Source organism: Pavona decussata, unplaced genomic scaffold, assembly GCF_977016875.1.
Source record: "Pavona decussata unplaced genomic scaffold, jaPavDecu1.1 SCAFFOLD_145, whole genome shotgun sequence".
NCBI lineage: Eukaryota > Metazoa > Cnidaria > Anthozoa > Scleractinia > Agariciidae > Pavona > Pavona decussata.
In genome coordinates, this window is record NW_028145558.1 from 874,951 (window position 1) to 897,993 (window position 23,043).

Genomic DNA, 23,043 nt, shown 5'->3' on the forward strand with positions numbered 1-23,043 from the left:
GAAAGCAATTGTAGTCGGCTCCCATCCCATCGTTGGTTCCAAAAACTAGGGGGGTGAAAGATCCCATTTCAACGTCCAGCACCCTCTGTTGGTACTTCCGCTTTTTCTCCTCCTTCTGCTCTTTAAAAATTGTGGATGTTGCTTTTCCCTGGTTACACTTGGAGTTAACATGCGTTACTCTGACATCGAAAAATGCTGTAACTCCTCGAGACCAAAAGCACCCTGCGTTTACGTCCAGCCTTGCCTCCGGAGTTGTCACCGCCCTTCTGAGGTTGAATCGCTCATTGTCGAGAGGTTGTAGTTATGGTTCGACTTCAACGTTGGTGTAAACCTTACCAAAAAAAGAGGTAAGTAGGTTGCGAACGCCATCGTGTCTCTGAGCCACGAACCCTCCCTTTTTGCATGACAGGGCATGGCAGACGGTATACTTCTCACCACAAACACACTTGCTTGGTAAATCAGACAGGGGGACATTATACCTTAAACGCAGAGAGTCTCTGAATTGTTTATTAAGCACTAAGCCTTGATCGACAAGAGACACTGCGGTAAGCCACGAGCTCGCACCCTTGTTTCTCGATTGGTTTACTGATCGCAGCAGATCCGAGGGTAGAGTGGAATCAATACTTTCCATTCTCAATTTCACCGACGTAATTTTCAAAGCTTGATGTTGTCTTTTTAACTCCTTTGTGGACTTCTCGCCTGCCACCATGAACGTATAGAATCAACGTGCGATGCTGTTATTGTCGTAGAAGCAGCAAACTGCTGTGGAGCTTCAAATCGTAAGTCAGGTACGCCTAGCCCTCCTTGAGTGGGTGTCAAAGTAACAAGCTGACGCAGATCGCTAGGGAGGGGCTCCGTTTGACCGAATAGTGTTAAGAGGAATAAGTCGTCGATCGTCTCTTGAATAGGGTCAACGTAATCTTCAAACGACTATTGTGCGCATGAAATAGGTAAACTTGGATTTGTAACCCTTCGTGAAAACAGTGTAGGCTGCATGAGGCTGGCTCCTTGCTATCTCAGATAGGGCTTCGAGTTCACGTTTCCATCCAAGGACCTTTTCCCGACAATATTGATCTTTGAACTCTTGAGATCCGATGACGGCCCCTAAGTGGCGCTGACCTTCAGTTGTTATTATTATTATTATTATTATTATTATTATTATTATTATTATTATTATTATTATTATTATTATTATTTCATTTTTTTTGTTTTGGTTAATCTTTATTGATTATTAAATATTCAAGAATACAATTTTAACAATTACAAAGGAAAAAAAAAACACGTAATACTAGTTAATTAAATAAAATAAAACTACAACAGAAACAACAACAAACAACAATACGAAGTCAATTACAAGGACATTTTGTATTGGAATCCACTCACACAAAACCTATCACTGTTTAAATACCTTCCATTGAATATCGTCACGTTTAATTATTGGAAAATATGAATTAATTTCTCCCATTTCTTAAGTTGCTGCAAAAGTTTATGAAAAAAAAAATAATAATAATAATAATTATTATTATTATTATTATTATTATTATTATTATTATCATTATTATTATTATTATTATTATTATTATTATTATTATTAAAAGATGAGCATGTAAGTGAACTTACGTGTCTGCCAAAATTTCTTGTCCATCTCTGTACCACCGAAACGTTGGCTCAGGGATAGCGTACACATCACAAGTTAACGTCCCATTTCCATATATATCAATGGTTTCCTTGCTTTTTGGAGGGCTCCCAGATGTCCATCTTGGACTAACTGAAAATAAGGGTTTATATCAATATTATCGAGAAGATGTATAAAAAGATAAAAAGAAAAGACAAAGTAAACAAAAAAGCACACACTCGCTTCATGGTGGATACATGCAGTTATATGTTTGGGTATGCTTTTCCCACAGTCATAAACTGTACAAAAATACCTTGGCGTTAGGAGGGACCTGAACCTTAAATGCTATGATTTTGGAAGTTTTCATGGTTTAACTTTATTATCTGTTTGAGATTTTAAGGATCCTCTGTTAAGCAGCATACATGCACATTGTGGGCTCCGTCCAGAGCCCAAGGCATCCATCGGGATAATTATATATTAAGAAGTTTGTTTATCTTTTATAACTTATAAGGGGATATATTGTTGTACAGTAAATACATCGTTCGTCTATTACACATTATTTTTAGTAAGTTCAACAAATGCTGGTGTACACATGAAGCGCAGTTTTTCGCCACTGCGCCTATGAAGAACCACAGGAGACTATAGAGCGAAAAAGATTACCGGCTGAAGCTTTTAAAAAGACTTACCTGAGAAAATCTGTTCAATCCAGTGAAGAAGCAAAAAAAAGCTTTATTTACATACCTAAGGACGGTACCTGCTTTTGCTACTGCGCATCTCGAGATACTCGGGTTTTCTATGGGTGGCGCCTACTAATACAGGGGTATTTTTGCACAGTTTAAAACTACGCGGAGAAAGCAGAACTTGGCAAGTGCTCTTTGTATACAAAAAGAAAATAAGGGGTAACCATGCATTTTTCAGAGATAATCAAGTTTCAATTTGGGAAAAATTGCTTTTTGTATTTTACAGCTTTTTTGAATTATGAGGGTCTGGATGGGGGTGCCTCGAAAACACTAAACACTAAAATTTTTCCTTTTATGACATCAAACAGTTAAATTTTAGGCTGTTTAACATCTAACACTAAAAAATTCACTGCAACACTAAATTTGATACAAATGTAAGCGGAAGTGCCTTAAAAAAGCGAAAGATACTAATCAAGACAAACGTGGACATTCGATATGGAATAATATCTACAATTAATTTACAGACTGTGTCATTTTGATTACAATTTTGTGTTTGTTCATTGTTTGTTTCTATCATGGAAAATCATGGCAGATTATTTCTCAGCAGAAGGGTACAATATGCTCGACAATGAAAATTTTCCTCTGTTGTTATTACACTTTTGCAATCTTTCATTTCGAAATTTTTTTTATCCCTACACCCGTGACTAACGAAAAACAAATGCAACTGCAACTTTTGTGTGACTTTGAGAATTTCGCAAGAAGAATGAGACTAAGATATATTTTTCACGGGCAGAATAAAGAACCACATCCGCTCCACGTCAAATCTACGTGGAAACCACCAATACAACGGTCAGTTGCCCTAGAGAGTTATTTAGAAGAGGTTAAAATACAACTTGCAGAAATCAAACCCACAAAGCCAAAACATAATCTGCCAGCAGCCTAACAAAAGGCACTCAAGGCCTTAAAGCACGACGAAGAGATCAAGCTCAAAAAGGCAGATAAAGGGACGACCACTGTTGTATTCAGCATACAAGACAAAATCAAAGAAGGTCAAATTCAACTAGATAACAAAGAACACTACAGGCCACTTGAAGAACCAATAGTAGAGGAGACAAACCGCAGAGTTATACAACTAGTTAATGAACTCTACCACAAAAACCACGTAGACGAAACAACTAAAAAATGGCTTTATGAAAGATCAAACCCGCATTCCGGTCTTCTACACACTTACTAAAGTTCACAAACCGACACCAGTCGGGAGACCCATAATATCAGGATGTGATGGCCCAGCAGAGAAACTATCATATTTGTTGATAGAATTCTTCAGCCTATAACAAAACAGCAGAGATCATATCTGAAAGACACAACTGACTTCATTAACTTCATAGAGAGAACGAAAGTCCCAAAGGGGATTTTTTGTTGTTTCAATGAACGTAACGAACTTATATACAAGCATACCAGTACAGGAGGAGGGAATACAAACATATGCATTGCATACGATGCATTCTATGAAAATAAACCTCCTATCCCTACTCCACCACTGAAAGAAGCACTCAGGCTTATTTTACAAGAAAATTCATTCCAGTTTAATGGAAAAAATTATCTCCAAACACATGGAACCTCCATGGGAACAAAGATGGCAGTCGCCTTTGCCAATATTTTCATTGGCAGATCGAGTTGAAACAGAAATCATGAGCCAAAGCACAATCAAACCGCTCGTTTGGAAACGCTACATAGACGACATATTCTCCCTCTGGAACACAAACAGCGGAGAAATTACACAGTTCATTGAACAAGCAAACAAACACCACCCTACCATTAAATTCACGGCTGAAGTTTCAGATACTGAAATAACTTTCTTGGACACCATCATCTACAAAGGCGTATTTTTCGAAACAAAATCAGAATTTGATGTGCGAACCCACTTCAAGCCGACTGACAAGCCCCCCCAAAAAAGAATAAAGAAAATAAAAGAATCTTGCCGTTTGTAACACAATATCATCCATCAGTGCCAAACGTAAAGGAAATCCTTATGAGCAAATGGCATTTAATAGAGCAACAACCAAAGCTCAGAGAGATTTTTAAGGAACCGTCACTAATCTCATACAAGAGAGGGCGTTCCCTAAAAGACATACTCGTTAGAGCAAAACTATAACTGAACATGGCTAAAAACACGCGAGTGGGAGTCGCGCAGGCCTATCTTCATTCCTTTTTATACAAAATGTCTGAAGAACTTATCGCCGCATAAGTACAAAGTATGCATGCTGACCGGTTCGGTCAGTTCCGCGCAGGCTCTCCTTTTGTTTCTAGTTTTGCACGCCTTTATCATAAAAGCTAAGTTTGAAGAACCTTAGGGACCGTTCATTTTTTATGAGCATGGGGGGGCTGGTGGGATTTGGTTAATTGCCACTACGAAACTGTATGACCCCCCCCCCCCCCTAGCATGCAATTTTTTCCACATGGCCCCCACCCAAGCAGAAACTATTTTTTTCTGATGACCCCCCCCCCCCCCCCTTCCCGCCCAACCAGAAACGCTTATGTACTGTTTATATCAAAGATAAATGTAATTGTTACTGTGATTTATTTACAGTACTATTAACAAGTTACCGTTCTCTGCTTAGGTAAAGATTTCTCTTGTTTAAAAAAACTTTTTATAGATAGCAACACGTTTACGGCAACGACAAACCCTAAATTTCCTCTTAGATTCTCAAAGAAACTATCAAAATTAATCAAGCAAATGGTTAACGTGAAATTACTCCCCTTCGAGTAGAAACAATTAATACACGTACAGATCTGACTAACAAAATACGGATCGAAACATACCAATCAACGATTACGAGTCATATTAAACAGAAAAAAACAGCGGACGCAGAGATATCAGGCGCGTAGGTTAGGGTTAGATAGGGGTGTTCGTTGAGCCCTAAATCTTGCTGAGCGCCGGAGGCGCTGTTACTAGGGGGGTCCGGGGGCATGCTCCCCCGGAAATTTTTGAAAATCTAGGTTCCCAGAAACCTCATTTCCTGCATTTTGAGACCCATTTTAGGCAAATCACAAATTTGTTTTACAGCAGTTTTTTGAGCTATATACATCATTTCTACGGCATAACTGTTTCAACTTAAACAAGAAAGTTCAATGTACATTCCGCGCCCTGTCGAGTTCTGATAGCTATTCGATCTACTGATAGTCATACACCAAGCTGGTAAACTGCATCATTCTCGGGTGTAGGCCTTCCAACAAATTGACTATCTCGTCAAGATTGACAGGCATATCATATTTGATATGCATTAGAACCAGGGCGGACATTCTACTCTCTCGCATGATACACCTCATGTAGTTGTTCAACCTCCTCATTTTAAAAGTGCTTTTTCTTCCGCCATTACTGATCTGTAAAGGGGGTTCGTTCGAACCCCTCGAACCGCCCCCCCCCCCCCCCCCCTCCTACGCGCCTGGATATTAAAGTACTGCTATTAAAAATGACAGTTACAAGCTTTTCTGAAGATGGCCTACGGCTCAGATTTACCGTCAACTGAAGTCACCAACAACAGTTCTATTATTAAAAACTAATCTGGATGTTCACACTAGGCATACTACTGAGTCTACTGATACTGCTGGGTTCAAATAATTTACTAATCAACAGTCTTTATAAAAGTGAGTACTATTAAACAGAACATTAAACAATCTATTGATATAGTTCTGAGTACAACCACTTTGTAGAAAACTACTCCCCCACGGATGATTCAATAGTGAGACTGTTACGTTTTTATATTAATTTGAACTTGTACAAACATAGGTTTCTACTTCAGTTTATATTCATTATTGCTTTTCCAACAGATATGCTTCATTTCCTGAGTTGTTGTTAATTTAAAATGCAGATTTCGACCTCAGTATGTAAAGCAAATTAAAAGTGGTTAGGAAAATCGCATGAAATAAAATTGAAATAATATTCAATTTCTTCATCTGTTTCTGTGTTGAGCCACTTTCAATTTCCCCTAGTAGCCAATTATTGCTGGTGACCCCCCCCCCCCCCCCCCTGTTTCACTCAATTTTTTTTGGTAGCCCCTCCCTTTAGTGCCATTTTTTTTCTCGTGGCCCCCCCCCCTAAATTCCACCAGCCCCCCCCCCCATGCTCATAAAAAATAAACGGTCCCTTAGTCCTTTTTTTCTAACATTATTGCCTTCTCTATGAAACTTTTATTGATCTTTAATGCGTAAAATCACTGTTCTATCACCTTTTAACACTTAACAGTTAACTTTTTTAAAACGCTTAACATTAAAATTTTACAAATTTTAACACTAAACATTAAAAAAAAATGCCAAATAACGCTTGACACTAAACCCGATCCAGACCCTCAATTATTGCTGCTTACACGGTGATTACCTCCGAGAATTGGTGGTTACGTTTTTGATTCCCGGCAATAGCCCTTGCTAAGATCTACTTTCCCCGCATAAGTCATAAACTGCGCAAAAATACCGGTACTTCCTTACGAGTAGGCACCGTCCTTAAAGCTCATAAAAACAAGATAAAAGAAGTCTAGTTATTATTCTTGCTGCGTAACAGCGGTGTCTTGCTGTATCAACAACATTGAGGCTAACAAATTGATATTCTTGCGAAAGTGTTGCAAGAAAGTCAAGCCTTTAGTACTAACAGTTTTTGGTGGGTGACACTGGCATCTTGCTGTATCAACAACATTGAGGATAACAAATTGATATTCTTGTGAGTGTCTTCCAAGGAAGTCAAGACTTAGTACTAACAGTTTTCATGCTCTCGCGAGATGAATCTTGCATCTCTCTAGAAGCAAATCGCACCACTTGACACAAGTGTCTCGTCTCTCTACGCAACACTCGTCTCCAGAGTCGAGAGTCACATCTCACCAGGCAGATGAAAACTTTTCTTTGAGGGATACAGACTGCACTTCACTAATTTCTAACCCGTACTGCATCTAAATTCATATTACACATACCTTCCACCACCAGGCTTGTAGTTTTTAATGGAGCACTTCCTTGAGAATTGTCAGCCTCACAAGTATATGTGCCTTCATGAAATTCTCTTTGCACTTTGACAATTATCAGCTGCCTTCCATGGAATGCCTTTGGGATCTCCATTGAGTCTTTCCCATGCACGAGTACCACCCCATTCAGTTTCCAAGTTATTTTTGGTGCAGGTCTGTATAAAATAACATTGTTTTGCTGTATGCTAGTATACACATCATAGGAATTTTCGCATTAATTTGGACTATAAGAAAATAATGGCAAAAAGGACAACAGAAAACATAGACAAATGTTAAAAGCTTAAAATTGCTTTGAGAAAGTTAAATGTTCCTCATTTGAGTACCAAAAGTAATAATAATTATTGTCTTCTGGTAGAGCATGTGGCAGATGTAGAATAAACAACATGGCAAAGCAAAAGCTAGACTCTTACTTTAGTTGTAAAGTACAGTGTACCTACTTGTAATCTCCAAGAAAGAAGAGAAGCCGAACAAAATTCTGATGGAGCTAGATTACGATGAGGTGGACAATGAAACTAGCAAAGATCAAGCAGCTGTTTCAGCGAATAAGGACCACGTTTTCTAGAATGCATTGCTGTCAAAACAAACTGAGTGCCGGAGGATTTTTTCTTTGAGCCGTTCACAGATCATGATTAACTTTGACCACCCTAAGTTCCTGCAGGGCCCATATTTGGGGGGGGGGGGAGGGGGGGGGGCAGGAGGGCCCTAGGGCCCCCAAAGGCAAAATCCTGGTAAGAACACTGCATCACAATTTACTAATAAAAAAATTGTGAGAAAAGTCGTATCATTCACAAGTACCAATCCATGGGTCTTTTGCCAAGCAACTCCTGAGGCATCTCAAGATGTTATTATAAACCACGTGCACTTCACAATCTAAAGTATGTAATACACCCACATCATTCATCTATAAGCAATACACTTAATTACCTTCCGACAGCAAGGCAATGCAATGTTTTATTTCTTCCATCAATGGCTTTTTCTATGCTGGCTGGAAACTCAATCCATGTTGGAACAAACAGATTTACAGGATCTGTTTGGCCTATGTCAACATATATACAAATTAAAGTCAATGAATTATTTAATATCTACCTACTTAGGGACAGTTAAATATATTTATGGCATGACCGGGTTGGAAAATCAGAAATTTATTGTACTTTTTTTTGTAATGGCCGTTGTAGACTCTTGTTTGTTTGCTTGAATTATATTTACCTAGATTTTAGAAAGTGCTAAGTATAACCAGTTTTATAGTAAGTTAGGGCCTGATCACAGACAAGGTAAATTAAAGAGGTGCGTGAAATGAGGCCCTAAGTGACTTTTCATGTAAGGTCAAACTCTCCTTTTGTTTCACAGGCGAATACAAGGCAATTTGGAAGGAGAATCTAGCTATTTATAAGAAGTCACTGAGGGCTTTTTTCCAGGCACCCCTTCAATCGTAATTATCAACGACTATTTTCAATTGACAACTTTTAGCGTTTGGAAATGCATTTCTACACACCTGCATGTTTTGAGGGTGCCTGGAAACTTGCTTGTAATGCGCATAAGTACATCGTGCAGAAAATGGCTATAAATAGACTTGAGTGATCAATGACTCACTCACAGAAGGGAAAAAGCGACTTGCCAATAACAAAACTACTGCGTTTGTTATTGACAACTAATTAAGTAGTTTTCTTTTTTAAAAGAAAAACTACTTTGTTGTCAACAACGTATTTTTCACCATTTGTAGCACACCTCACTTGATTCACGGACAAGATGTTTTGTCATTGATAACATTTTGTTATCGACAACTAAAATTAAGTTATCCTTAAACAGTTGTTTTGAACATTACCTGAGGGTACAGTAAGTGTCAGGGCTCCAGAGGAGTAAAACGTGTTTGCGGCTGACATGGTACACCGGATACCACCTAATCTCTTAATGTCATTAACGTCCTCCAGGGTAACAAACAAGATGACAAGGTCACCATTTGGTGTAATTGCTCGTCGCTCATTCATTTGGAGCGGGATACGAATGTCTTTTCCATTCCAAGTGTAGTCAACCAAATTACTGGGGAAGTGGGCAGGACATTTGAAGGTTTGAGTGGTGCCAAGGGTAACTTGCTGATCAGGCCTATCTTTTTTACCTTCTTCAGTAAATTCTCCCACAACTGTCAAAAAAAAGGCGGTTTATATATCGAACAATCAGTGTCGCTGATTTGATTTACTTCAACTTTCAATCAAACTAAGAGACTACATGCAAGATCCATGCGAAAATCGCTTTTGTGCTTTTTTGTTGTTTGAGGTTCGAGAAATTTATCGTTTTCTGGAAATCTGCCATAGAGATCCTCGATAAATTCTTCGAGCGTCTCTAAACTCAAAACTCAAGACTAGATACTCGATAACTTAGAGGTTCGAGGATTGTTTCGAATCGAGACTGTCAACTTACATTTGCACTGTACTATAACTAGCAAAAAAAAAACAGGCCACTGACAAATTTGGAGGAGAAATTAATGGTGATAACAACAATAATAATTATTAAGAATTTAATTTTTGTTAATACTAATTCAACCACATGTATTTAGTGTATTTTAGCACAGCAATGATCAAACTTTTTACAGCAAATTATACGTCAAATTCCGTTAAAAATAAAATTATGTGCAAAACACACTTAAACTAATATCACTCAACATGAAAAAAAAAAAAATACATTATAGACAAATGCCGTTGTACATGTAGGTTGACAAATAAGTGAGGGGTGGGGGGGGGGGGTGTCACATTTCCTCAGGTTAGCATGGGAAGCAGAAGTTAGGACTCTTATGTGCCATTGGTCGCCAGATTGTCTAATGAATGAAATTTTTTGTCCAATTTGGCAATATCAAAACATTAGAAAACATTTTCTGTCCTTTCTGGAAGGAAACATGTACATGTACGTCCTGCTATGCAAGAAAAAAATAAATTAAAAAAAAATGCAACCCAGTGTGTTACCTGTAACAGCAACTTGTATTTTCCTGCTGAACGTTTGAACATTAGTTACAGTATCCTTGACGAAGCACTGATAACTGCCACTCTCTGTTATACCAAGGTTACTGCCTGTCAAGGTACCATCATCACCAAGCTTTCGCTTGCCAAACTGTAATTCCCCTTCAGGAATCAATGTATCGTTGTGCTTCCAAGACCATTTTAAGTTGCTTCCGATTGCACCACACGGCAATACAAGGGCATTGTCCTTTCTAAACACCACCTGCTCTGGGTTAATCAAATCATGGTTCAAAAAGTTTGTGATCTGTGGAGGAGGAGGTTTTGGTGATTGTTGACCTGGAAAACAGATTTTATCCAACATACACGTAAGCCACGTTTTCACCTGTTCAAAAACTCCCAGGCGAAAGGCAATTTCTAAGTTTTTAGACCGTCCCAGGTGTCCCCAATACAGGCAAGTAACAGAAATAACACAAAACAGAGATGCGGGAGGAGTTCCCCAGTTTGAATTTTTGACCTTTTTTGGGGCTATGTGAGAAGTCTCGAGAATTTGTACATTTGGGACATTATAACTCAGTGCGCGTCTTAAGTAACATGCAAAATTTAGCAGCAAGAAATTAATGAACCGGAATATTCTTATTCGGAGCACTGTACTAAACAAAGACAACAAAAGACTTTTAATTGTTTAATCCCAACAAAGCTCGACTGAGTTAACATAACCAGGCTGTTTAAATGGAACACGCGTCACATTTCTTTTTCGAAATATTTCATAAAAATCTCATCTTTTTATAACCAGCAAAACCACATAATCTTGTTACGAAAAATAATTATTTCTTTCCATAATTCTATCTACTTTTAGATCCCACTCGACCGGGTGTAAAAAGGAAGCATACCGCTAAACATTCTTCCGTTTCTACAGAATCACTGAAGCCCTTCCACCCCAATGATGGAATTATTCTATTTTTAGATAATGATGTCGACATTACCGTTGACAGCGCACTGTAATAAACAAAGACAACCAAAGACTGTTTTAATTGTTTAATCCCCAACAAAGCTCAACCTGAAACGAAACTTCTTAGTAATTAGGCAGAAAATACACACAACATTTTTTTTTCATTATTTCCGAGCTTTCAGGGAAATATAGAAAAAACCGAATAGAACAATGACAAGGCAAGATTTCACTTTATCCAAAACCAATCAATACACCTTACATGAACCGGTTTCTTTTTTTTTTTTTTTTTGTATTAAAGACTTCCGCATGCAGATTCTTTAGCTTAGAAATTGTAGATCCTGATTTCATTCGAGGGAACTATGTTAGTTCTTGCTGTTAGGCGATACCTGCGAAACCAGATTTGAGGCGAAGAGAAAGTACTACCCATACTAGTATATCCCTAAAATGTCATCCTCTTTTCATAATGAAAAATCTATTAACAGCTATGGTTAAAAAATACCTCTATAACGTCACTTTATCTATTTTTTTAAACTATGACATCACCATTTTATGATGACAGCAAAACGCCCCTCTACCCCAATGATGTCACTATGCTATTTTTAGATGATGATCTAATTAGTTTTGATGACGTCAACCCCCTGAGTATTGTGACGTCACCTCCACCACCACCACGTGGCGTAGAACTCTCATTCTTATACTATTCTACATCTTCCGGCAGGGAAGGGTGTTGTGACTTCATATGCGCCACGATGATGTCATCATTTTTTGTGAAAAAAACTACTCTTTCCTACACTACTCTTTGCTCTTTTAACAGACCGACCAATGCACTTTCACTAGGAAAATAACGATATATGAAATGCCAGGTGAGGTGATCTTTCGCGTGAAAACATGATATCTTCACACGTGAAAATAAAATTATCTTCATACGTGAAAAGATCACCATTGCTAAGGTTACATAATAAGTCGCGCCTTTTGCAATGATTTGGTATTTCATTGGTGTTTATCTCGTCTTGAACAATATTTCACTCGTTCGCTGCGCTCACTCGTGAAATATTTTTCAACACTCGAAGAGAAATTTCGTATCTCCGCGCGGTCATGTAATATCCTCTATGTTCGTAGGAGTGAGAAGGCAAATTGAAAGCAAACCATTTCTGTATTAAAATGATACTAATTGAATTACCATTTGCCAGAGTAAAGAGGCAGAAAGTGGAAACTATCAGAGGAATCCACGTCATTGTGAAAAACCAGACGAAATCAGTACCTGCGAAGAGAAAGAATATTCAAATGATGTATATAATAACACATAACCTCAGTTGATGTTTTATGGGCCATTTCCTAGTTGCTGTGAACCTCGCTATGAAAGGGAGGCTAAGTGAAAAACTTTTCATATTAGTTTTGTTTGCATATGAATGAAAACTGATTTTCATAACAAAAACTTTGCACTTAGCCTCGCTTTCATAATGAGGTTCAAAGCAACTCGGAAATGGTCTATTCGCTTGGCGCATTTCCTAAACATAGGGGCCATTGCACGTTGTAAATAATCGCAGAAAATGTCCTAATACATGAAGCCCTCGGTGGTTAATAGGGCGGATCACTTTATACCCGCGATCCAGCAAATATTAAGAGCGGATGCCTGTAAATATCAACCAGAGGTGTGCAATAGCGAAAAATTCAAAATTCTCAAAAAAATTCACAACATAGCCCACGGTAAACTATTGCAAGAAATACATGTTTTACTTCGATCCGATAATTATTTTTGATGTGAGGCAATGATCTTGAATTCACCGCTCCTGAACCGGGTTTTCGGTGTCTGACACCACATGTTGCGAAGACCTTGTTTTAAAAATCAAACCAGTTTTGTTCCGAACGAAAAACATCCAGTCTGATAAAGTACATAATTATGGACATCATGAATGGTATGTTACTCATCTGAAGTGAAAATTAAATATTTAGGAGATTTTTCAATATTTACAATTTTTTAAGCGATTTCTCGTGATGCCAAATTGACAAATTTGCGAGGCTAAAATCATCAACTGGTACATGGCGTTGGGGATAAAGATTTACACCACGTGAAAGAGCATCATTTCTTCTTATTAAATCCGTTTTAAAAACTATGGGCAACACAGAAGGAAATTTTTGAGGCCGCGAATTACAAGTAGTACTTTAGTGAAATTTGAGCTTTTCTGTCACGGCATTCCGATGCTAAAACTCAGATAAACACAACATGAAAACGTTTCAAACAACAATTGTTTGTTGGTTTTTGCTAGAGGTCTTGGCCCACGTTCATAATATTACTTTCCATGATTTTTAATCATTTCGGGCAGGCACAAAAGATTGTAGCAGTTTTATTAGACTCCGAGTTCAAAAGCGTATAAAGGTCACAAAGGTCAGTTTACGTAGTCAACGTTTTGAATTCGGACCAGAATGTTTTGCATTGAATTTTACTTTAGAACAAATGAAACAATAGCTACAAGTGCTACGTAATTCATACCTTTTTAGCGAGCTTTCTGTACATTGTAGAAATCATCACATCAATCAGGAACGATATATGCATTTTGCCGCGATTTAAAAATACGTTTAACGGCAGAGATTGCGTTACAGTTTGCGCAGACAACTTGCCCCCAGGGGGAGGGGGACTCCTATATCAAATTGACGAGTTGATAGTCATAAATTTTTAAAAGTACCACTAAAAGGTACCAGAATTTGTTTTGTAGCCGTGGTCTGTATAATTTTCCCACTTAGTGGTACCAATTCTAAAATGAATACGCTAAGTGACAGTTGACTGATATTTATAATAACTTTCTCTTATATGTTTTCGCTCAATACCCTGAAACGTGCTAAAAGGTACCGCCATACCTTTGACAGGTACCAAACCACGAATTTTAATCCCCGAAAGCTACGATCACCCCCGTCAATTGTTATATTAAGGTTCACCCCCGGGTACCCTGCGAGCAGAGGCCCTTCGACTATTATCTAGGAAGATCAAAGGGCCTCTGCTCGAATGGTACCCCCCGGGCGCATGCCAAGGGTAATTTTTCACTGTCCCTTCGATACAAACTGTAACTGCGATTTACTTGTGAGCTGTATTTTCTGTCACTGAACTTTCTAAACGTGCAGTTAGCCCACGTTAGTATTCAGATAGCTTCAGTTTGTTTATTTTGCTCTGCAATCCAACTTTTAAAATGCTCGATTCTGGTTTCACGGCGTTCAAACAAATTGAGCCGAAATGGTATCGTGTGAGTATGCTTCGATTGTTGGAGGACAATGTGGACAAAGTGTTGGAAATCCAGCGAACACCCAATGTATTCCAATCAGAGATTGTGGCACAGACATTCGAAACTATCTAAGGGCCACGGGGTTTGCTGACTGAACACTGAAAACTGAGGCGGAGCTTCTCGTGGGCAGAGCAGGTATCGAATTACTGTAACGCAAAACGCCTGACCTTAAATAAGAATTACCTTTAGTAACGCTTGCAATTTGATTCTGAATTACTGGTTATTACATCCACACACATTTATGATTTTTAGTGATTTTTTTTAAAGTTATTTGGCCCTGTGCTTTGTCACTGTTACAGTTTCCCGACGTAAAGAATGGGGAGCTTAGTGGGGAGGCGGCAGGGTAAGAGCGAGGAGGGAAAGGGGTTGCGTCACCACTGTCGTCCCTATTTTCCCCAATTCCTGCAGTACGACTCACACCTGCTACAGTCGACCACAGTACATTGTCAGCAGGAATAAGGGAGGGACGTAGGGGGAGCAATTTTTGTCAGAAAGAGAGCCAGGGTTTCACAGCCTGGAAGGCACAGCTACGCTCCTTTGGCAGTAAAGCCAGTTCTACAAAGTGACATAACTAACTGGCTAAACTTCAGGGCAAAATTTCCCTTGATATCTACGAAATCGATGACAGCCATCTAATCAGGTCTATTTGCTCAAGACATCGAGATGCTTATGGCATCAGACGGCGCTGCCAAAACCGATTCTGCGCCGGTCCCACCAAGTTGGGCAGCTAATCATTTCAAGCAAACGAAGGGAGATCGGTGCATCACATTTGTGCAATCTAGACTTATCCACAAGACGACCTCGATATTAGTGCCAGTCGGCTTTCTCAAGTACTCTAAAAATTCAGACCATAGCACCATATATTCAGGCAACATGATCTTGTTGGATCGTGTTCTTACATTGACCCATTAAGGCCAAAGAAACCATACTTTGTCTGCTCAAATTCCATAACTGATGGATGACTGGAACTCTCTTTTATCGTATGAAAACTATCAATCAACAGACAATTTTTGTGAACAATAAATTGAAAATTGGGTCTTATCCAGATGAACTAGACAGTCACATTGCTTTTAACTCTCCTTGAGTAGCATTCATGGTAGCCTCGCGAAACGCCCCTCGGGGACGGGAGCGATGAGAGGCGGCTGTATTCGCAGGCTACGTTAGACTGAAATTTGAAAAACTTTATCAAAAATCAAAACAACTGCGCGAGTGTAGACGCAACCAGATAAAATTGTGATAACCCAAAACCGTAATCTCAGTTTGAACTGATTATATAATTAATTGTCTTTGTGGTCTAGCTGGACGAAACATCGCTTTCTATCCCGTGGACAAGGGCGTACGTATGTGTAAGGTCAGCGGTCTACCGGTGAAATGTAAGTAACACAATCTTTGTGACCAAATGTATAAAACGGCCTAAAGTGTTACGATGTTTCCTATAGATGTCCCATATTTCTTAAACATCCAGTGTGGCCGCTCAAAGGTATGAATTATATAGCACTCTTAGCTATTTGCTCCATTTTTTTCAAAGTAAGATTGAATGAAAGAAGTCCTGGTTTCATTTTATTCCATATTTACTAGTGTTGTGACCTGTTGACAACGTAAACAGACCCGTGTACGGCTTTTGAACTCCGCTAAAATCTTTAGACACTGCCCCTAAAAGATAGAAAACCAAGGAAAATAGTCTTAAAAGCATAGGTCATGCGCAGGCAGTGCCCTGTAGCAAGAATTAATAAACCATTGTTGTTTCAAACGTTTTCATGTTGTGTTTATCTGAGTTTTAGCAACGGAATGCCGTGACAGAAAAGCCCAAATTTCACCAAAGTGCTACTTGTAATTCGCGGCCTCAAAAATTTCCTTCTGTGTTGCCCATAGTTTTTAAAACGGGTTTAATAAGAAGAAATGATGCTCTTTCGCGTGGTGTAAATCTTTATCCTCAACGCCATGTACCAGTTGATGATTTTAGCCTCGCAAATTTGTCAATTTGGCATCACGAGAAATCGCTTAAAAAATTGTAAATATTGAAAAATCTCCTAAATATTTAATTTTCACTTCAGATGAGTAACATGCCATTCGTGATGTCCATAATTATGTACTTTATCAGACTGGATGTTTTTCGTTCGGAACAAAACTGGTTTGATTTTTAAAACAAGGTCTTCGCAACATGTGGTGTCAGACACCGAAAACCCGGTTCAGGAGCGGTGAATTCAAGATCATAGCCTCACATCAAAAATAATTATCGGATCGAAGTAAAACATGTATTTCTTGCAATAGTTTACCGTGGGCTATGTTGTGAATTTTTTTGAGAATTTTGAATTTTTCGCTATTGCACACCTCTGGTTGATATTTACAGACATCCGCTCTTAAGATCTGTGCTAATAATTATAAACACATTGGGCCAATTATTTAAACAGAGACTAATTTAGGCCGCGACTTAAGACAATAAGGGGGCCTCCAAATCTGATTATAAGTGGTTTATTTTGAGAAGATGTATAGTTTTTCTAGTCTGGGATGCAAGCCTTCTTGTTACCGTCAGCGGCAGACAATGTTTAGATATGACTGTTGGTAAAATTGAAAATGGCTTAGAACGTGTTTTTGTTAAACAACGTCTGAACTGTCTTTTAATAACTGACCAATTTTATCCATCGATGGCCACGCATTTTTTCCCAACTGTGGCAATAAGAATTATATGGACAACAGTGAAAATAATATGCGTGCTAATATTAGAATTAAATAACCATTCCATCACGAACTGTGGTCCTCGTTTCTCAGAACCTTTGATAAGAGCTAAATTGAGCGTAAAAGGAACAGAAAGATAAAATCAGTGAAAGTCTTGTAACTTCTTTGCAGAACACCTGGAATACAGTAATTGTGCCGTTACGCCAAGGAACATTTAATTCATGAACAATGATTGCACAAGAATGATCTTTTCCATATTAAAACGTGTTGTAATTTCCGCCCCAGACATTGCTGAAATTTTTAGAATTTTTTTAGTATTATTTGATTGGACAATATTTCTAGACTACACAACTTTTCGCAATTATAACAATCATTGTACAAATTCGCGTCAGTTTGAATCAACCTCACTCCGCACAAGTGCTTTAATTTCCGTTTTTACGATTATGATCACGATTTCGATCAAATAAATAAGTTTAATTCCGTTAAGTGGATCAACGGTTGTTAAACTTTGCTGGTTACATTGCCCTATCTCGGCTAAGACTGAAATATCGGTCGAGGAAGCGGAACAGTAATTATTTAAAAAGTGCAAGCCTGAACTGAAGAAATATTTACCTTTTCGTTAAGTCTTTCATTGGGCTTGTCAAAGGTCAACCCGCAATTTGCAAACGCTACGTGCCCCATATTAAATTAGTAAATTAAACTCAAACTTAGTAAAATAAGTCAAAGAGATGCGAATAAATACAATATCTTTTGCTTTTCGGAAGTAATGTAAGAACTTGCCGTTATTAGCCTAGAGGGTGCGGAGTTTTTTCAAATTTAAAAAGGCAATCATACCAAATAGACTTCTCCGTCTTAAGACGGTGAAAATACAATACAATTGTATAACAAAGACGTGACAAAGCTGAGACAGTTCCTGTAGGTTGGTCGTGACGAAAACTGTTTATCTTCGGAAACCGCAAGAACTCAGCTAACTGCGGCAGAAAATAAATTATCCGATTAGCCTTTGACCCAGGATTTAAAAGATTACGTGAGAGGAACATAATTGCAGCGAGAAGACACGACGTGCTCTTACTACCGCAAAAAAAGAACAAACGACAAACCTTTTTGCATACATTTTCTCTTAAATCTAAAAAATTCTGATGAAAGCCTCAGCCGACAAATTTTCAAGGACAGTTTTGAGGACACAGACGATTCCTAAGCAATTCTTTTTAAACTGCGGTTTACTACTTAACCGAGTATGACGCTCTCGCAGTGACTTCATCAAATTCTGCTCACGTTTATATGCTTGAGGAAATTATGCCGGACAACGAGATCACATTGCAAAGCACAAGCTAACCGGAACATTAACTTTCTTTCTCAGATCTTCAGTGTATAAAGCGTTCGTCATAAAGACGTTCTTCTGGTTCTTTTTAACCAAAAATGGAGCCTGCTGATTGAGTTGCTAAGGAAGCCTGGCTATGGGCTTTTCATTTTCCTCAAAACACGGCGTCATACATTACAAGACCATGAAAAGATAATCAAAGCACAGTCTAACCTCTTTATTACGGACACCAAGAGGACAGCCATAAGTGTCCGTATTATATAGAGAGTTGTCTGTTTTAGAGAAGTAGGCTTTATATGGATTTCGGTTTCTCAGGGACCAAGTGAACTGTCCGTAATAGAGAGGTGTCCGTAAGGAGATGTTCCACTGTAAAACGTAACTTTCAGGAGTGACCATCTCTCGAGTGTCAAAGTCTTGAAAATGGTGGAATTGCAGCGGATAATGTTTAGCTAGAAACTGACTAACTAACATATTAAAACTTTTAAAGTCTAATTACCGTTACTATCCGGGAAGCTGATTGCCGATGAACAAGCCCACTTTACGATTCGACAGAATAAGTGCGCTCAAATTACATTAATTATATCAAACTCAAACCCACTGAACATACCTCGGGATCGCAAGCGAATTATTTCCAAATTACACCGCTTACCTTTATACAGGCACCCAAGAGTGACTTTGTCCTAATTCAAGCGAAACTTACTCCCGTTCAAGGTGTCCAAAGCGTGGAAGATTGTTCAGAATGTAGCAATCATGCGTAGCGCACAGCATATATATTTTGACAAAGCGGAACTTGGATTACGTGACGTGTAGATGTATGGAAAATTCTTTGGTGCTGTGGAAGCCACTTAAAAAAATATAAGCAAAAGGGAATTTTTAGGTCATTTTCTGAAAACCAGTTTTTTGATAAATATTGAGCATGCGTGGTATACAGCACAACCGATAGCAACACAGGAACTGTACCGTGTTTAGTAGCTTTCATTCGAGTGGTCACACGTTAGGATTTCATCAACAGACTCAAAAGTTAGAACCACCTCGTACTGTATAATAAATAGCACCACAGGAAAGTACTGCTCTGTAGCTTTTATATGAATGGTCACACTTTAGGACTTCATTTACAGAATCAAAAGTTAGAATCTCCTTGTACGGCATATATAAACAGCACCACAGAAAAGTATTTCACACTGTGCAGCTTTCATTTAAATTGTCTCACTTTAAGACTGATTTAATTCACAGACTGAACAGTTAGAACTACCTTGTTCAGCGTAAAGCAGCACTACAGAAAAGTACTGTTCAGTAGCTTTCCGCCTTTAAATGGTAACACTTTAGGATTGCATCCACAGACACACGATGAAACAGGTGACAGAAACACCTTGTATTGATTTAAATTGACTTCAAAATTATTCAACCATGCAGTAGCCGCGTATACCAAGGGCTCAGAATCCTCACGCTCCTTGGCCAGCGGTTGGCCGCCAGGAGAGACTCTGGGAAATTCGAAGAAATTTAATTTTTTTGATTGGTTGCTCTGTAGCGCCTTGCATTGTTTCACCGCAGAAATCAGTGGGTAATACAATTTCAGTTACCCGTAGTCTCTCCTGTCGACAAACTGCTGGCGAGGACTGGCTTGAGGACTCTTAGGCAGATTGGATAGTGTAACAAATATCGCGATCAACACTATAATTTGAAGAACTTTATAAAAGGATCCGGGAAAATATGTTATTCGCAAGGACGTATTTTAAAAATATTAAAGTATTTGAATAATAATTGCAAAGGCTGCAAATTAGTGTTTGGAACCAATGGCGGAATGGGAAACGAGTGTCAGCGGTTCTTAAAGCATCTCGCAGACAAGATAGCTCAGAAAGACACCGAGCCTTATCATGCTGTAATCACTTGGTTCAGGACACAGATCTCGTTTGAACTCTTAAGGTTACTGGATACCTTCGAGAGTCATTTTTTTTTTTTTTTTTGCCCAAAAAAATTTTGTGGCCAAATTAAACATTTCTAGTCTCGCTTCATTTTTTAAAAAAAATGTTACAAATCTTGAGGCGTGCGCGAATTATCAACAAGAAAGTTTTTTCAAATGAAATTCTATCACCCGCCAGAGTGCTATAAGCCAATTAAAATTTGTCAGCGTCAGGGCTTCCCGTGATGTTTTTCGCGGTAAAACATCCGGAGTCGTTCATTTCATGTCGCCTATCTTCCTTTTGTTTACGTTTGCAACTTGTGATTTATTAATACCAAGTTTTTGCTTGTGTTCGTTTTGCGTATCGTGTATGGCGAAATATAAGAAAGAAAAGAGTTCGTGGTTGAAAACTAAGAAGAAAACTGGTCATAAGAAAAAGAAGAAGAAAGTTTCCGATGAAGGATGGCGAAAAACTCTTGCCGAAACCGCATAAGCGCGTAGCGCATAAGCCCAGGTACAATAATCGATATATCGAGTTCTTTGAGGCCCTTTCCCTCCCCACATATTGCGCTCAACGCTGGCCTCCAGGTTGCGGGTAAAAATTTATTCGCATGGATAATGGTATATAAAAATAGTCCTTTAACGTACCCCAGTGACCGCATTTCAGCCTGCAACTGTTCTTTCGGGTCGATGGGGCTCACCGTCGGGGCCACTGCAGTTATCCTTTTCTTCGAAGAATTTTTTCTGCCCGCCTTTTCGCGAGGAAACTTGAGAAATTCTTACCGGTAATAGAACTGCAGTCACGCACTCATCTTTTCCGGCGCGACACCAGTAATCTCAGGGGACTCAGCAGTAGATCTTCTGTAATTCTATTGGTTTTCGACGTCGGCGGCATCCACAGTGTTGAAATATGGCGCAGCAAGGGCGTGAAATGTTCGTAAACCTATAGAAGCGAAAAAAACCTACTTCGTTTTTACGCGAGTGTGCTTCCTTTAAAGTAATTTATACGATACAAGGATTTGACGGATTGCCTTGAAATTTGGCCCGACGATTCCCAAGAAATCGAGCAAAAAACTGTGTGAGGGATTTCCGTTTTGTAAAATTGATCTGCCGCAATGGCCTTCGTCGTAAAACGTATCGGTGAGTTTTTGATCGTCAAAATTGACAGTAAAATTGCGAAGCAACCAATAGGAATATCGAAAAAGCCTCACACAGTTTTGAAGATGAAAGCCTTGTGATTGATATGATGCAGTAGTTTTGATTCTGCGGTCGAATTCCATAGTATTACCCGATAAATTCGCTCAAAGAGACATCCGTCGGTCGTTTTAGGCTTTTGGGACACATTCTCCTTACGGCTAGAAAAAATCAAAGCGAAATAATTTTTACCGGATAGTACATTTCATTACCTTTGTACAGATATATAGTTTATGGTTGTTGCATTTAAGACAGCGCGCAAATATTTTTTTTCGCGAAGGACACCCGCGAAGGTATCCAGTAACCTTAAGATCGGTACATGCATGCGTCAGAGGTTCACGAACGCCGTTTCGTAGCAAGATTGAGCAATCATTAGACTGTGAAATAAATGTCGCTAGTGCGGATATCGGAAATACGTGTCTATATGCTTTTATACATAGGGCTTTTTATGGACACTGGTTTAGCCGTCATTAGTATAATTCGATTGTATGGAATTCTTTATTTTATAGAATTTTGAACTTTTATTATTAATTATATCTATTTCCTCTTCTTTTATGTAAGGTTAAGTTGCTTCTATTTTTTAGAATTTGTAAATGAATAGTGTTTTGATGAATTAATTGGATTTTCTGTAACAGCAGGTTGATTGTTAATAGGATTTTGATTGAGGTTTTGCAATAAAGATTTTATTTAAATTTTTTGATAACAATAATAATAATAATAATAATAATAATAATAATAATAATGGCGCTCAAAGCTGACTTGAAATGACTCAGTGAATCGGATGTAACTATCTCAGCGGGCAAGTTGTTCCAATCATTTATCGTCCTCGGCCAGAAACTAAAATTATACGCGTCACATGATGCTTGAAGTGGAATAAACTTGAGGGGGTTGGGGGTGGGGGGCTGGGTGCGACGGGTATAAAGATAGGTCTGGTGCTGGACGTAATTTGGAACAGTCACTTCCGCTAGCAATGATTGATTTATACTATTTATAAAAAGAGAGAACATGATTTACAGTCAATGATATAAAACAAGGCCCAGAAGTCTGACCAGGATTTTTTACAATAGCACTGCATAAAGTATTAAACTTCTGGATTTCCTTGAATTTTGTCTTCCTGGAAACTGCTGCGGAGATAACATCATGCTATAAGTTAATACTACTTGCTGTAGAAAAAATAGGTTAATTAAAATTTCCTCCATATGGTTCCAAACAATAATTGAGCAAGCATTCAATATTACGAGTTCCCCGGCCTTTTGCTTTCCTGTGACGGTTAAGGCTTTATAAAGGGTGGGGTGAAAAGTACTTGCCTTCTAAGTTGAAAATTTGGTGGCCAATTTTACAATGTGTGCAACGTTCGTTGGTTTTCATGAAAAATATAATTGCAATCGACGGTATTGAAGCTACGTAAAAGTCGGTGCTGCGTCATCTCAGAGCTTTTCTGCTCTTGTTGATAGAGAGGTTTCCCATTCAGTGTCG

The 23,043-nt window shown here is 38.6% G+C and overlaps 2 protein-coding genes across 9 annotated transcripts in view; both read right to left on the reverse strand.

Annotated features, from left to right (window-relative positions):
- LOC146466338 (fibronectin type III domain-containing protein-like) overlaps nt 1-19,270 on the reverse strand; it is a 28,455-nt gene extending 9,185 nt beyond the window's left edge. For 2 of the 5 annotated variants that reach the window (XM_085127437.1, XM_085127433.1), the window contains exons 1-7: nt 19,123-19,269; nt 12,382-12,462; nt 10,259-10,588; nt 9,127-9,441; nt 8,229-8,340; nt 7,253-7,459; nt 1,621-1,764 (exon numbers count right to left, since the gene is read on the reverse strand). In XM_085127437.1, the coding sequence (XP_084983563.1) occupies nt 1,621-1,764; nt 7,253-7,459; nt 8,229-8,340; nt 9,127-9,441; nt 10,259-10,588; nt 12,382-12,436 (1,163 nt within the window). In that variant the 5' untranslated portion in view covers nt 12,437-12,462; nt 19,123-19,269. Of the gene's footprint in view, nt 1-1,620; nt 1,769-7,252; nt 7,460-8,228; nt 8,341-9,126; nt 9,442-10,258; nt 10,589-12,381; nt 12,463-18,686; nt 18,747-19,122 lie in introns of those variants that run through there. The other 3 variants (XM_085127435.1, XM_085127434.1, XM_085127438.1) reach the window with 3 other exon arrangements.
- Nucleotides 1-23,043, reverse strand: part of LOC146466339 (fibronectin type III domain-containing protein-like) — an 81,897-nt gene that overhangs the window by 9,185 nt on the left and 49,669 nt on the right. The window lies entirely within an intron of this gene.